Source organism: Hemicordylus capensis, chromosome 1 (assembly GCF_027244095.1).
Source record: "Hemicordylus capensis ecotype Gifberg chromosome 1, rHemCap1.1.pri, whole genome shotgun sequence".
Taxonomy (NCBI): domain Eukaryota; kingdom Metazoa; phylum Chordata; class Lepidosauria; order Squamata; family Cordylidae; genus Hemicordylus; species Hemicordylus capensis.
In genome coordinates this window covers 129,680,344-129,697,138 of record NC_069657.1, presented here as the reverse complement: position 1 = coordinate 129,697,138, position 16,795 = coordinate 129,680,344, and the positions used below count along the sequence as shown (strand labels likewise).

At 45.2% G+C, this 16,795-nt stretch overlaps 1 protein-coding gene across 2 annotated transcripts in view; it reads left to right on the top strand.

The window, feature by feature from the left end:
* Nucleotides 1-603: 603 nt before the first annotated feature.
* SYT8 (synaptotagmin 8) overlaps nucleotides 604-16,795 on the top strand; it is a 41,192-nt gene continuing 25,000 nt past the window's right edge. The window contains exons 1-4 of one of the 2 annotated variants that reach the window (XM_053252142.1): nucleotides 604-660; nucleotides 3,211-3,284; nucleotides 8,358-8,437; nucleotides 14,765-14,905. In XM_053252142.1, the coding sequence (XP_053108117.1) occupies nucleotides 14,782-14,905 (124 nt within the window). In that variant the 5' untranslated portion in view covers nucleotides 604-660; nucleotides 3,211-3,284; nucleotides 8,358-8,437; nucleotides 14,765-14,781. Of the gene's footprint in view, nucleotides 661-3,210; nucleotides 3,285-8,357; nucleotides 8,438-13,806; nucleotides 13,886-14,764; nucleotides 14,906-16,795 lie in introns of those variants that run through there. The other variant, XM_053252152.1, reaches the window with a different exon arrangement.

The window sequence follows — 16,795 nt, the reverse complement described above, 5'->3', positions numbered from 1 at the left end:
TTAATAGCTGTGATGTAGAGCAAGGATGTCGTACATCCGGTGTGAAAAAGATGCTGTTTTTTTCAGGCTGTTAGTTGCTGCGAGACTGTCCCCCCTGCTGTTTACGTCTCGAATGTGACTTGCCCGAACGGAGGCATTTTGCTGCTGTTCCAGCAGCTAGTCTGGAAAGCTCTCAAATGAGATTTGGATAACCAAATTTCACCCACACTTACAGAGGCAAGGGGGAAACCTATTAGGGATAGAATAACATTTTCTCAGTAATAGGATATTGTGCTTTGATGCTGGGGAAATACAATTCTCCTGGAGCAGAAGCACTAACTTGGGGAGAGAAATCTGGATCTTGCACAACAACAAATGAGGATTTCTTGTTCTCGGTTTCTTTGGAAAGGCCTTTGGTGCTAGTGTCAGTGTACCCCTTTATAAAAAAAAGGATGTGACACAAATGTAACACACTGAGCTGTTCCTCAATTACTTTGAGGCTCTTTAAATTATGTTTGTCCTGCTGTTGGTAATTCTGGGGGCGGGGAAATCAAAACCAAACCAAACACCTTGCACCTGAAATACCTTTTGCATTACACACAGCATTCATTGCCAGACAGAAACAGGACAGACCTGATACTGAGGAGATGAAACACCTATGTACGTGTTCTGGACACACAGGTAACCTTGATAAACTTGGCAACCATGAGGAAGTGACTATTGCTTCTTCAGTATTTATTACTTCTTTATGGAGTGGAGTGAAAAAGAAAGCAACTGAGGCAAGGAGATACACACACACAAACACACACACACAGAAAAAGATGTATCAGGTTTCCAGGCTGCTTTACAGCACCAAGGTGGATCTGTTCCCACACAGAACATACTGTGACTGCTATGAAACTAGGGGTGTGCATGGAACCAGCTGGCCCGGTTTGGTTTGAGGCCAGACCAGCCTCAAACCGAACCAGGCGAGTTCGGTCTGGCCCCCCATCGAACCCCACTGGTCCAGTCCGGTTCCGGACCGGTCCACGAATTTTTTTTAAAAAAATTAAGTTAATGTAAACTACCTTTAGCCCCTTCAGGGGGCTTGCTGAGGCCGCGCGGGGGGTCCGCGCGGGTTCCCTCTCCCCCTGCCGGCCATCCTTATCACCGCCACGGCCCGGGAATTCATCATCTTCAGCCCTTTCGGGCCTCCGTATGAGCGTGCGGCCGCCATTTTGGTGGCGGCCACTCAAGCGCCAATGCCTTCTGCGAGGCCACGGCCACGGCCTTGCAGAGGGCATTGGCGCATGCACGGCAGCTGCCAAAATGGCAGCCATGCGCTCATACGGAGGCCCGAAAGGGCCAAAGATGATGAATTCCCAGGCCGCGGCGGTGATAAGGACGGCTGGCAGGGGGAGAGGGAACCCGCGCGGACCCCCCGCGCGGCCTCAGCAAGCCCCCTGAAGGGGCTAAAGGTAGTTTACATTAACTTAAATTTAAATTTTAAAAAATTGCGGACCGGTCCGGACCGGACCCGGTGGTCCGGTTCTGGTCCCATGGAACCGGGGGTGTGTGTGTTTTGGTTCGACCCCAAACCCCCGGACTGAACTGCCGGAACAGTCCGCACATCCCTAATGTAAACAGTGGAAATCTATTTCCATGCAGTGGTGGGATCTCCTTCACTAGAAGTTTTCAGACGGAGGCTGGACAGCTCTATTAGGTAAGCTGTAGCGGTTTCCTGCACTGAGCAGGGGGTTGGTCCAGGAGACCTCCAAGGTCCCTGCCAATTCAATATGATCCTACATCAGATTCCTGGACCTCCACATCACCAACATCCCATCCATCTCACAAAAACACCAATCAGCTGAATGACCTACCAACAACAACAAATATTTATATACTGCTTTTAAACAAAAGTATCCAAAGCAGTTTACACAGAGAAATAACAAATAAATAAAATGGATCCCTGTCCCCAAGGATCTCATAATCTAAGAAGAAACATATGATAGACACCAGCAACAGTCACTGGAGGGGTACTGTGCTGGGGGTGGATAAGGAGGTTGATCTCCCCCTGCTAAATAAAGAGAATCACCATTTTTAAAAGGTGCCTCTTTGCCTAGTTAGCAGATGAGTGAGGCCAGATATGAATTGAGGCAGATCCATCATTGCCATGGAGGCTGTGAAATCCTGAATTGCACCAGATTGGGTGAAGGAGGCTCAGTCTGAATGTTGGGATCCTCCCAGGGGTATAGCTATAATTGAGCGAAGGGGTTCAAAGAACCAGGACCCCCAGCTCCTGAGGGCCACCCAGCTCCACCCCTCCCTGCTACGCTCCTGGATCCACCCCAGGATAATCAGCCTAGAAGATTCCAGTGCCATCCCGCAGACCACCTCAGTAATTCCTCTTAAACAATATAAAATGTTACCTTATTCAAAACTCCTGAGTTTGTTTTTCTTTCAGATTTGGTTTAGAAAACTAGACAAACCTAAAGCAACACTGATTCCACGCTGAAATATCTGAACAAAATCTAGGCCATTCAGGATCTGGGGTCAGTTAATTAATATAATATAATATAATATAATATAATATAATATAATATAATATAATATAATATAATATAATATAACTTCATTTGTTAGCCACCCCGTAACAAATTGTTCTCTGGGTGGCTGTGTCATAAACTGGGAGTCTTTACCCAGTTCCTTCACTGTGATTCATTTTGAGGCTCACATGTGTATGACTGCATGGCAATAGACCAGTGCGATATGAAAATACAGCTATACATTTATTCATGGGCTCATGGCAATTCTTGGTATCTTGTCAGCATCAAAAAGTGTTTCTGGGATCACCAGAACTGCTGTAACCCCATGCAGACACCACCTTAGAATTCACATGGGATGGTTCCTACTTGGACAGCATGAGTTTGAGGACAGTCACATGGAGGACATATAGTGGCACCACCTGCCGGATAAGCCAGTCCTAAATCTTGCATGAGAAATTGTGGCTTGTGCCTCTCTCTCAGCAGGTTTTCCTTGTTGATTTTCAGTATATCTGAGCTACAGACTGGAGTTTTGCTGCCTACAGCACAAACCCCAAAGAAGAACACATTCTGTATCCCATCCCCCGCCCGCCACAAACAACTTTCTCTGTCTCTGATTGCAGGCTATCAATGGTTAAAGGGTGTGCCCCGTGTTACGAGAATACTATGGCAAGGAGTTAATAATTAATCTGTCTTTTTTGTAATACAGTATCCCTGAACTCTGTATATGGAAAGAGAACGATGGGGTGGAACATTATACAAAGCAAACTGGAAAAAAGCAAGGTACACTCTCACTGTCTGACATACATGAACCTTTCCACCAGCACATGGATTTGAGGTGTGACAACGATGTACCCAGTATCTTGTGAACGTTATCCTATATATATTTTGCCAGAAAGGTACACTCCAATAGTCAAGATTTGTGAGGAGTTCACAAATGCATGTTCAACATTCAGTGAATGCAACTTTAGAGGATGACTTGTATGTCTGAAACAGCCATCCCAGACAATCAGAAATAGCATAGACAGAGCATTTATGTATCAGATGCAATACTACCCAGGGGGCCCTGCTAATGAGGCAAGGTGAGGCAGTCGTAAAAACAGCCCTGCTGGACCAGGCCCAGGTCTATCTGGTCCAGCATCCTGTTTCACACAATGGCCCACCAGATGCCTCTGAGAAGCCCATAGGCCAGAAGTACGGGCATGTCTTCTCCCCTGCAACTGGTATTTAGAGGAATCTTGCCTTGGAGGCTGGAAGTGGCCTATAGCCACCAGACTAGTAGCCATTGATAGACCTGTCCTCCATTAATTTGTCTAAGCCCCCTTCAAAGCCATCCAAGCTAGTGGCCATCACCACATCCCATGCCATAGATTAATTATGTGCTGTATGAAAAAGTACTTACTTTTGTCAGTCCTAAATTTCCTGGCCTTTGGTTTCATGGGATGACCCATAGTTCTAGTGTTCTAGAGAGAGGGAGAAAACACTTTCTCTGTCCACTCTCTCTATATGTTTAATACACCTCTATAATGTAGCCGCCCTTTTTGCAAACTACAAAGCCCCAGATGCTGCAGCCTTTCCTCATAAGGAAGGTGCTCCAGGCCTCTGATCATCTTCGTTGTCTTCTTCTGTAGCTTTTCCAGTTCTACAAAGTCCTTCTTAAGATACCTTGACCAGAACTGTATGCAGTACTCCAAATGTGGCTAAACCATAGATTTGTATAAGGGAATTATCATATTAGCAGTTTTATTTTCAATCCCCTTCCTAATGATCCCTGGCATGGCATTTGCCTTGTTCACAGCAGCCACACACTGAATCAATGAGCTATCCACCATGACTTCAAGATCTCTCTCCAGGTCAGTCACTGACACCTCACAACCCATCAGTGTGTATGTGAAGTTGCCGGTGGGGTGTGGGGGGGTGTTGCCCCAATATGCATCACTTTACACATGCTTACATTGAAACACATTTGCCATTTTGTCACCCACTCACCCACTCTGGAGAGATCCTTTTGGAGCTCTTCAGAATCTGTTGTGGATTTTACTAAACTAACGTTTTCAGTGTCAAAATTTGCACAATTTGGCCATTTTGCAGCTTACTGAAACTTCTAGATCATTTATGAATAAGTTAAAGAGCAATGGTCCCAGTACAGATTCCTGGAGGACCCTACTTCTTACTTCCCTCCATTGTGAAAACTGCACATTTATTCCTACCTTCTGTTTCTAGTCTTCAACCAGTTACCAATCCACAGTTGAACCTGTCCCCTTATCCCATGACTGCTAAGTTTGCTCAAATTCCTTTGGTGAGGAACTTTGTCAAAAGCTTTTTGGAATTCCAAGTATACTATGTCATCCACATCACCTTTATCCACTTGCCTGTTGCTCAAATAATTTGCTCAAATAATGCCAAAAGGTTAGTGAGGCAAGATTCGCCCCTGCAGAAGCCATGCTGGTTCTCCTTCAGCAGCAAGGCCTTTTCTTCTATATGTTTAACAGTTTTATCCTTAAGCATGCTTTCCCTCAATTTACCAGGAACAGAAGTTAAGCTGACAGGCGTAGTTTCCCGGATCCCCCCTGGATGCCATTTTGAAAATGGGAGTTACATTAGCTACTTTCTAGTCCTCTGGTACAGAGCCTGATTGTAGGGACAAGTTAAATATTTTTGCTAGGAGACCAGCAATTTCACATCTGAGTTCCTTCAGAGCTCTTGGGTGGATGCCATCTGGCCATAGTGATTTGTTACCTTTTAGTTTTTCAAGACAATTTAGAACATCCTCTTTCATCACTTCAAATTGGCCCAGTTCTTCAGCCTCCCAACCTGAGAAGCTCAATTCTGCTGTGGATTTCTTTTGCCAGAGCTTATGTTTTTTCTGTTCTCTTCATTTGGGCAGGACTTCAATTTTCTGAAGGAAGTTTTCTTCCCTTTTAAAGCTTCCCTGACTCTGCTTGTTAGCCACATTGGCATTCTCCTTAATTTAATTGTACCTTTCCTCCTTATTTGAGCACTGAATTTGTGGAGGCAGTGGATTGACCACCTCTGTGGACTGACCCCTGTCTCTGGCTACTTCACTCCATCTGGACCTCTCACCCCCAGAACATTTTTCTTCTAGAACATTTATCATCCCTGCCAGCCACTGCTCCTGTCCATTTCTACACCTTCTTTCCTCCCTGACATGTCTCATCCATTGCCTGTTCAAGTGCAAAGGGTAGAAAAGTTGGAATGACAGGAAATGATTAAATCACTTCCTGCCACTCCAACTTCCCTGCCCTCAGCTTTTTGAACAAGCAAAGGTTGAAATGCAGTGAGGAAGAGGAGAAGCAACTGGGGTGCCCTCTGTCACCACCAACACCACCCAGTAAGGAGGGGTTCTCTTTGCCTCCAAGAGCTTGCAAGGCTCAGATTAGGAGCTCCTGATTTGACCCCTGTATGTATTCCAACAAGCAGAGAGGGAGGCTGCTGGCAACCTTCCCTCTTCATGCAGTGCCCTTGCAGAGTCTTGCAAGGCTCAGATCAGGAGCTTCCCATCAAGCCTCTCTGCAAGGGTGAGAGCAGAGAGGGAAGATTGCCAGCAGTTCCATACCACACACAGAGCCTGAGCTGCACCTGCTGCATTGTGGCCTACTTGCCCCCTCCCACTATCCTTTGTCCTCCACCTCTGGCGCACTGCAGCTTGTGGCTCCCAGCCCTGGTCTCCTCTCTGGTGGTGGGTCCCAGGTGGTGTTATGTGCACCTCCAGTTGAACACCCCTCCCCCCAAATTCCCCCTTTAAAGGGTCAATCAAGGACTTGATGGTCAAAGGGCCAGGAAGGAAAGAGATGGTTGTTTGACAATTAGCACTTATCAATCGAGGCTGAAGATGCACCCCAAGATGCATCTTGATCGTCGGGAGAACAGAGGCCATTCACTGATTCCCTACTCCTTGGTAATGAACTTTCCCCTTTCCTTTAGCCCTTCAATTCCCCTTCGGCCTCTCTCCCCCTCCCCTACTAGACAAGCTTAGCGTACATTTAGGATTAGCCTTTGCTTGCCAGAACCCATTGCCTACTGTAGTTCTTTAACCTATCTCCTGAGTAAAATCACAAAAGACATCATTTATCCAGTTCCTTGTGTCGCTTCACACACCCATTGGACAAGCCCTCCTCAAATAATAATTGGTAGTGCATTGGCACATCAGTAGAATTCCCCAGGACTATGGTTCAATGGGACATTAGTACAATGGTATGCTAGCACAATGGCACAATGAGTACAGTGGTACATGGGTACAATGGCTCACTAGTACAATGATAAACTAGTACAATGGTGCATTAGCACAATGGTACTAGGAATGTGCACGGAACTGGTGACTGCCAGTTCAAAGGTGGTGGTGGGGATAACTTTAAGGACTAGGGAGGGTGCTCTTACACACACCCACACACACACACCCACACACCCACACACTTTCCCTGCTGGCACTTTTCTCAAAAAGGGTCCCACTGGGGCAGCAGCATACCTCCTTGCAGCTCCGGTACATCGCATACCAGAAGTGGCCAGCCACTTCTGGTCCGTGGCTTACCGGGGCGGCAAAGAGATAGGCTGCCACCCCGGTGGGACAATTTTTGAGAACAGCACTGGCATGGGAAATGTGGGGCAGGGGAGAGCACCCTCCCCAGTCCTTAAAGTTATCCCTGCTACCTTTGAACCGGCCTTAACTGCCGGTCTCTAGAACATGGAGGGCCTCCAAACTGGTTCCGTGCACATCCTTAAATGGTACAGTAAGTGCAACAGTCCATGGCTACAATGGTATAGGAGTGCATAGGTACACTGATATAGCAGAGAAGCCTCTTGAGCCAAAGCCCTGAGGTGCATAAGAGTTGTGCTCACTGCAGTCAGCAGCATTCAAGGGAAGGCAGGCAGGCAGGCAGGCAGGCTTTGGAACACGGGTTAAGGAGAAGAGGCTGCTTACTGGCAGATCAGATTCTTCTAATCTCTGCAAACCCACCCACCCCTGCCACCCAGCAAGCTTTGAAAGGTGACCAGGGTGATAGAGTCCCCTCAACCTGTCCCCCTCCCTTTAACTGCTTTAGGGGGGCAAGATAAGGCAGCGCTTTGCACCTTGCCTCAGTGCTGAAATACTTTGAGCTGTGTCTGATATGCTCCCATGGATACTAAATATAGCTGATGAAATCCTGAACAGTACCAGATGAGGGGAGATGGGGGGGGAGGCATGTGGGGGGAGGCATTTGTGCAATGCCTTTGTTAGAGGAGTGTTAGAAGGGGAGTTATCTCTGTTCTTCTGCATGGCGAAATGGACAGGGGAGAGAACTGCATCCACCTCATACATTTTCCAGTCTAGTTCACAACTGAAGTATCTGCTGGAAATGGCAGTAGACTTTGGAAATCTCATTATTCCTTCTTTTACAGCCAGTTCCAAGCAGAGCTCTGTGGCAGGTTGTGGGTGTCTTTTAACAGTGAGTGGTGAGAATACAAGAGAGTTTTTTTAAACCCCAAACTAATCTTGCTACCTCAGCAGACCCGGTCCCACTGACACCAACGGGGACATGACTGCAGATGTCCACTGACTCTGGTTACTGGAGTCTGTTAGCCTCCTGCGGTGTAGGTCCCTGATAAAATTCCCATCTCACTGGGAGTGCCCTCAGTTGCTTTTCTTTTTGTGTAAAGGTACATAGTTTCATACCTGAGGTGGGGCCAAGCTGAGCCACTCCAATCACTCTGGTTTCTCAGCTAACAAAGAAGAATTTCCGGTTTAGTTGCTGCTTTCCACTGAAAGGGCAGCCAAGTCCTCTCCTCGGGGTCTTGGGGATTAAACTCAGCATGTTGAGCTGAGGGTTGACACGTTTAGCGATGATGTGCTCCGTTCAGGTTCTGAGGAAGAAAGAAGAAGTGCTAAAGAAACAGGAAGAAGCCTCCTGCTGAGATATGATGAAGAGGGACTGAAAGTAGTAAGTAGTCTTGCTTCCTTTCCAGTTATCATTTGGATTATTGAAAAAGCTGCCTGTCTAATTTCAATAGTTGTTCTAAATTATAGAAATGATTACATACCACTTTTAATCATTATAAACTACAATATCACAAATGATTTTTAAAGAGTGAAATACATAGAGCAACATATTCTGATTATTTAAGGCAACTGTTTTATATAACAACCCGCCCCCTTTCCATAAGTCAGAAATGAGGTCTGAATTGACATTTTCCTTATTTGGTAAAGTGTTCATACTTCCATGTTTTTCACTGTGTGACAGTAACCCAGGTCCTAATTTTGCATGGGAAGGAAGTGGATGCAAGGATTATTTCTGCGTGTTCTTTAATTGACAGCTAGATGTGTCACTTTTACTTTTTTATTATTGCCATTCAATATGCTTAGGTGCTGCCTGCTTTCTTGTTTTTAACAATTTCCCCAATATTTCTATATCTAATAGTTTCTCCTTCTTTTGAGAAGGAGTTTCTCCTTTCGCTGAGATCTTGGATCTGTCCCATACAACACAAATTCCATAGCTTGCATGTCCTTGTTCTCATAGTCAGTATCTGTTTCCTGCTTTTGAAGATTAAAGGAAGTCTTGTACTGAATCCCAACCAACCAGGAATCTCCAGGGATGAAGTCAAGAGGAGTTTGCTAGTTCTAGGACTACCATTACAATTCTGCTTGTATTAATTTATGCACCAGTGGCAGCCACCCAGCTGATGCGTAGCATATGCTTGATGCAGACTGAAGTGCTATTGACCATAACAATTTGGCCTATGCTACAGTCTTATATGGCCCTTGTCTCTATCACAAATTGTGTCAATGGAAGCTACCCCACCCCCCGCACTGGCAAATTGAACACATGGGGTGATCCAGACCAGGATCATAGTGGAGGGATCAGTTAAACTCCCCACCCCCCAGTCCTGATATACACCCCACCCCCAGTCAGCTGCTGTTTACCAAAGAAAATTAAAGCACACCAGGGCCAGTGACATGCTCAATGTCATGCGTACACAGAGGGGCAGTGTTGTAGTCCTCCCATGTCACATTTGAAAGATTCAGATATGGGTTTAGCTGTGACCATTGACTGCATGTAATTCTTTGGTGTCCTGCACTGCATGGTCAGATGGCAATACATTGGTGCATTGATGGGAACAACGTCCACGCAGGTTGTTCCTACGCCTTTCCGAAGAAGTTGGCACACCTCCTCATGCAGCCATCTTTCAATGGCTAATGGCTAAACAGAATGTAGCCTACAGCACTAAACATGAACGGGATGGGAGTGGAGGGGGGTGGAATGACCTAAGACACCATGTTTCTGACCGACATGTTAACATTCATTTATTTCTATTGATATACCACCTTTCGTTAAAAATTGCCTCAGAATGGTATACAATTATAAACACAGTTTAAAACATAGTGTATAAAATATACGCTCAAACAATTAAAATCACAGCAGTGAAAACTAGTGTATCACATGCAACAGCAGCAGCCAGCATAACCAAATCAGGTCAACAATGGACCACTACATTACACTCAGCCTTCCTGCTGTCAGGTATCGGCACGCAAACCAGGGTCTCCCCAGAAGGCCGCGTAGGACAGGTAGAATCACTGCAAAGCAGGCAGCCCTTCAGCTATCTAGGGGTCAAGTCATTTAGGACTGTAAAGGTAATCCACCTTGAATGGGATCCAGAAACATTCTTAATATAAAGGTGATATCATCAACATAAGCGGTCTCTGGTGGCATTTTGTGCTAGCTGCAGTTTCCAAACACTTTTCAAGGGCTTGCCAGAACAGGAGCTGGGGGGATCGGCCTTTTCTCCATTCTTGCTCTCTCCCACCTCAGTAATGCCCATGGAAAGGCTTCTGGACTACTACAGGAATTTCCCTCTACTGCTGGTGCAGCAGTGCTGATGGTTGCTGCTCTTTGGGCACAGGAGCAAAGGGGGAAGTACCCTTATCTGCACTGGAGTTTCAGCATTATGGAACAAATTGATTTTAATTGCTGGGGTTTTTTGCATTAAATTTTTATTGATTTTAACAATATCTTAAACATCTCATTACATTCAATTAAACAAAAATTGAGATTGATTTTAATTTTTAGATGTACTGTATAGCCTGCCCTAGCTGGAGGACTCCAAACTGTTACATACACTCAGAGATCTAGTGTGCAATTTGTGTACTTCTATATAACCAAGGTTTCTAATGTGTGCTTGTTAAATAATACATTGTTAGATGCAACAAGTCATTTATTTTGGTGTTTCTCTTATAGATATTAGCTGAGAGTTGCCCTTCTAGATTGTTACAGATATCAGATTAGAGTTGTCCCTACGGGTATCACTTGAGAACTGCCCAGGGACGTAGCTAGGGAAGAGGGGGCTCATGTTCACCCCTCTCCCCTTGAATCCATCCAACATGTATTGCTCCACTGCCTGTTCTACAGAGAGCTAAGATGCTCCCTGATATCTCGCTGTCTGGCACCTTTTCTAGGATGCTCAGAAGATTTTTGTCTTTCTTATCTTCTGGCAGATCAATTTCCACCTGTTACGTATAAGGTGGCAAAGTTTTGCTCTAATGTTATGTGCTTCTGTCAGCATTTTATTTCATGTGTATGTTCTCCTTGAACTTTTAGTCTTATATTCATACTTTTATTTTTAGCAATTGCTAGTTAAGTTTCTGTTTGGTACTGTATGTGATTGATGTTTTATTACTTTCTAGCAACTGTTAACCTTTTGCAGGATTTTCTGTATTTTATTATCTGTAATTGATTTGTAAGCTGACCATGGGTTGTAAAACAAACAAACAAACACCCCTCTCCCCGGTGGTCCCTCAGAGTGAGGGAGATAATGAAGAAAATAGAGAGGGGTGGAGCTGGGAGACCCTCAGGGTGCTGGGCCCCCCGGATTCCTTGAACCCATCTGCTCAATTATAGCTACACCCCTGGAGCTGCCTCTAGTCTAAAGGCTGTCCTTTATCCCTAGGCCAAAACACACATTGCAGACTTTTAATAATGTATTTGTTCCATACATCATCAAAGAAATCAAGATGCATTTTGCAGATTTTGAATTTGACAGCATGCAAGGTGGGTGCGGGGAGGGAATAATTTTCTAGTTACAGTCAGCTAGACACTGGGGTGAGTTTTGCAAGCAGTACGTGTGCACAAATTGCTCTCTGGTGATCTACTGTCTGTTTTTAAGACTCTACTTGCTTCCAATAGGCTCTGTGGATATATTTGTAAATAAAGCAGATGTCATAAAGACACCATAAGTCTCCAGTTCTCTCTCCTCCAAGGAAGAACGAACCTGCCAATGCTGCCCCAGAAATGTCCCACTGCTCTTGGGGAAGTGCAAAGCTTCTCACAGGTGTCAGGGTGGGATTGTCTTTCCTTAGAGAGAAAAAGTGATTTGGCGATTTGAGCCTGATTATTGCAAAAAGCAGCAGCACTCCTAGGAGAACATTTTGCCAGAAGCAGATAGGAATTGAAACAGCATCCTGAGAAAGAATGATAGCATCACAGTAGACCTATTTAAACATTATGTTAAACATGCACATAGATGTCTGTACATATGTACATGTTTGCGTGAATGACTATACATGCATCCATTTTACGAGTGAGCCTGGGTACAGGCCCCCTCAAATGCTCAAAAGTACATGAACTGAACATGTGTGAATAACTGTACATATGTATAGATCTGTATAGGTGTACACCATACACAGATTGTACATACAGGGAACACAGTGTGTGAATAGGGTTAGAACATGGTTTGCAAATTCTTCTTTAAAAAATCATTTTATGAAAGACGAAAAAATTATTTCATGAACCAGACAGAAAGGGGCTGTAAAAATCAATGAATTGTTGCACTGAGATTTGAACTGTCTACACCAGGGATTCTCAACGTTGAGTCCCCAGATGTTATTGGACTTCAACTCCCATAATCCCCAGCCCCAGTGGCCTTTGGCTGGGGATTATGGGAGTTGAAGTCCAATAACATCTGGGGACCTAACGTTGAGAATCACTGGTCTACACCACCCCACCCCACCCCACACTGTAAAACATAAACAACGGGGCAAGCCTCCTACAATGGAAAAATACAGCTACTTTCCTGCAACACATATACAACATTGTAGGTCATCAATGAAATCCAAATCAAGGCATCGGAAGTATGGACCGTACCCTGCTGACAGTGCAGCAACCGCGATATTGAAATACAGCCAATACGGAGGGGCACTTAGCAGACACATTACACAACTGTTGCAGCATATAATCTGGAAAATGCCCAGGCCATCACTTTACCATGTCATTAACTTGGGGTTGTTATGGATATAAATGCTAGCTGACCAGCAATTTTCTTAGAGAGATCACTGGCTGATAATCCAGGAGGCCAGTGAAGGGGAAGGAAGAAGTCATTAAAAAATTGTAAGAGAGTAAATAGCTCCAGCTTATGGCAGGGGCTGATGTGAGGGTATACGGTGACACCCCACCCCCACCCCACCGGGTGTGTGGAACAAAAGCAGCAGCTCGTAGCACAGAACACAATTCTGCAGCATCAGACTGAGTTTTAAAGAGTCTGAAATGGAGAAGCTGGACAAAGAGCTGAAGCATGTTGGGGTGCAGAACTGCTCCCTGGAGATCTGATGTAACCTGTCACTGCTTGTAGGAGTGCTCTGTTATTTCAATTCCATCTAAAGCTCAACTTGTAAACCAAACATTATAAAGGACTCCATAAATGTCCTTGCTTGGCCCTGCTCCCTGCACATCCACAGGCATGCCCCTGTTTTCACTGGTGAAACGTTGGGAGGGTCTGTGGTTGGCTTTTCATGTTTAGTGCCTATTTACTTCCACACATTATTTATTATAGGCCTTCAAAAAGCTGACCCCAAAAGGTAGTACTACCTAGTGATTTATAGATCAGATAAGCTAAACAGGCATATCCATGCTTTGACAAAAAACTAACCTAACCAAACTGTTGATATGCAGTGAGCCAAACTGGGCCCACACAGCTGGTTTTTTAATCACATTGCCCCAAAGTGAAAATAGACAGCTATCTGTGCCATGCAGATCCTGGTTACTGGGTATGAATGCAGTACACACAACCTGCTCCCTCTGATAATCTGGGTTTTAGTTCTTGCTTCCTCTTAAGTGTCAAGTCTTCTGACATATGTTAAAGATAAATAAGATTTTACTGATTTGCAAACTCTTAGGAAGAAAGTGCAATCTGCTTAATATAAAGGTACCTGCTGATATGAGTGAGCTTTGCATCTGAGGAACATAGCTCTTTTGTTCCCTGGCAGCCGCAGCAGTTGGGTTAAGATTGCTGGGGGAGATTCTCAGATCTCTTTCATACAGCTATTAAACGTGCAGGAGCACCCCAGAAGCCCTACTGGCCGGATGATGTGTTGTCTTGAGATGGAGCTAGGAAGGGTGTAGGTAGGATTCTTGCGTTTTCAACTCAGGGAAAGGATGCAATTACTTTTTAAACACACACATACAATTGCTTTAATGGAGGGTTCACAGTGCTCACTATTTGTGTGTACAAATGTCTTCAGTGTTCACCTCTTGGAAGGGAAGCTCCAGTAAGGGAATGCTGCCAGAAAAATCTACTTTGGTTGACTGGAAAGAGCAGCTGGCAATTTCTGCTGGCATTTCCTGATTAAATGCAGCCATGTTAGCCATCAGTATGAGTGGATGCAGGATGGGAGCCAAAGTAAATAAGCAAATATACTGATGCATCTGCCCCACTGATTTGGTGTGGCTCTTATGAGTGTGTTCCCAGGGAGGGGTTTTCATCTTCATACCCTGTTCTGATTGCTGAATGGGCAACAGATGTAGTCATGCACCTAGAAGGAAACTGTGCCATTTTCTCTGAAGAAAATTCCCTGTTTCTGTACCTTGTGTATACATAGCAGGGATTTGGTGGAAGTAATTTGAAAAATTAAAAAGTCATTTCTAAAGAGGTTCCCCCTGCAAAATTTGAAGCAACCCTGTTTCCCCTTCAATATTCTTTACCAGTTTAAGGAGTTGAGAGGAAACAAATGCATTGTATTGGGGGAACACCATTTAGGGATGTCAGGTAGTGGGAAGGGGAAGTCAATCCCGTGTGGTTGTTCCTCTCCATTGAAACCCCCCAAAGGCCCCTCTACACTCTGTACATGCTCAGAGAAGCCAATTATCCATTACGACTTCACATTTTAAAAGACTGAGCCTGGAACTGGAAATGGATTCTGAGGTCTGATTCAAATTTGACCCTTACCATAAACATGGGAGAAAGATCTGGAAAATAACTCTTTGTCTCATTTACTTTTGCAGCTCCCCGTTCTCAAACCATGGCTAATGAAATGACATCTGGCATCACCACGGCTCCTAGCAGCCCTAGTAACTTTACAACAACCACTGCTGCAGCCACAGATAGTCCCAGCTTCATTGACAGCATCCTTAACAAAATTCCATGTGAGTAAATTCAAGGTCTGAGGGAATGAACAGAAATATTATGTTTATAGGGTTGCTGGAAGCACGTGGATGGGTCTCCACTTTGGTAGAGCCCTTGTTTTCTGTGTTTTATTAACATTCACTTGAATTGTTTAAGATATTGGGTACATAAAGATTTGGATGACTGTAAGGAAATTCAGTCTCATCCTACCATACAAGGAGAAAGATTTGATTAGTGCAAACCAATATGCATCCCTGCTCTCCGCTGCTTTGACCTTTGTGGCCCAGAATCCTCCAGTCACCAAAACTGCCAAAACACCAACACCAAAACAGTCACCGAAACATAATATTAAGGCTCTCCACACAAGCAGCATGGAGAGCCGTGAGGGGGTTTGCAGGGAGAGCAGGCTTGGCTCCCTCTTCCCGCACACAAGCAGTCAGCTTGCTCTGGGCAGTCAGATTGGCCGCACACACGATTACAAGCTCCTTCACGGAGCCAGCTGGGGCAGTGGGGATCAGGGCCTCCTGGGCCCTGGAAGTCCCAGAATGCCCCGCGCATGTGCATGGGGCATTCTGGGGAGCCCCCCAACACCAGGAGGCTTGTTGTAGCCCTTATTAGCACACAATCCAATAAACGGGGTTAGCGGAGCATTTAGGGAGGCTTGCTGCTGGGAGCTGCACGGCTCCCATTGCTGCACACGACCAGGCGAAACCGGGCTAAGCTCCCTTAGCCCGGTTTCGCCTGCTCATGAGAATAGTGTCCTTGTCTCCTTTTCTCACTGGGTAGTATCTCCTCTCCCCTCTGCCTCCTACGGTCCTTGAGTTGCCTATTTCTTTATTCTCCCTTCTGCTACCCAAATGCAATTTATTTATTTGTTTATTTAACATATTTATATACCTCTTGGGTTTACACAAAAAACAACACAAATTAAAACAAAATTAAAATGTTAAAACATTAAAATAATTAACAAATGTGTCTTAACTGCCTTCTTAAGAGCAATCAGAGATGGAGAGGCTCTTATTTCAACAGAGAGTGCATTCCAAAGACTCAGGGCAGCAATGGAGAAGGCCCGTCCCTGAGTAGCCACCAGACAAACTGGTGGCAACTGCAGATGGACCTCCCCAGGAGGTTTTACAAACAGGGCTTTCCCTCCGAATCCACTTCTGATGGGAGTGTGCCAGTGCACATATTCACTGGATTTAACCTGACCTCCCTGCGGGCTATCAGGGACCAGGACAGATAGGACATTGTTTTTCTCCAAAGGAAGGCTGCGAATTCTGGCTTAGCCCGAGTTATGTGTGGGGTAAAAAAAATCCTCTATTTCCAGCAGTTTTGAAAAAAAAACTCCAGGGCTTATAAAAACGTAAGAAAAGCCCTGCTGGATCAGGCCCAAGGCCCATCTAGTCTAGCATCCTGTTTCACACAGTGGCCCACCAGATGCCTCTGGGAAGCCTGCAGCAGGAGTTGAGGGCATGCCCTCTCTCCTGCTGTTACTCCCCTGCAACTGGTACTCAGAGTCATCCTGCCTTTGAGGCTGGAGGTGGCCCACAGCCCTCCAACTAGTAGCCGTTGATAGACCTCTCCTCCATGAAATTATCCAAACCCCTCTTAAAGCCATCCAGGTTGTTGACTGTCACCACATCCTGCGGCAGAGAATTCCACAAGTTGATTATGTGTTGTGTGAAAAAGTACTTCTGTTTGTTAGTCCTAAATTTCATGGCAATCAATTTTATGGGATGATCCCTGGTTCTAGTGAAGGGAGAAGAATTTCTCTCTACCCACTTTCTCCACACATCCACTTTCTCCACACCATGCATGATTTTATAGACCTCTATCATGTCTCCCTGCAGTCGTCTTTTTTCGAAACTCAATAGCCCCAGGTGTTGTAACCTTGCCTCATAAGAAAGGTG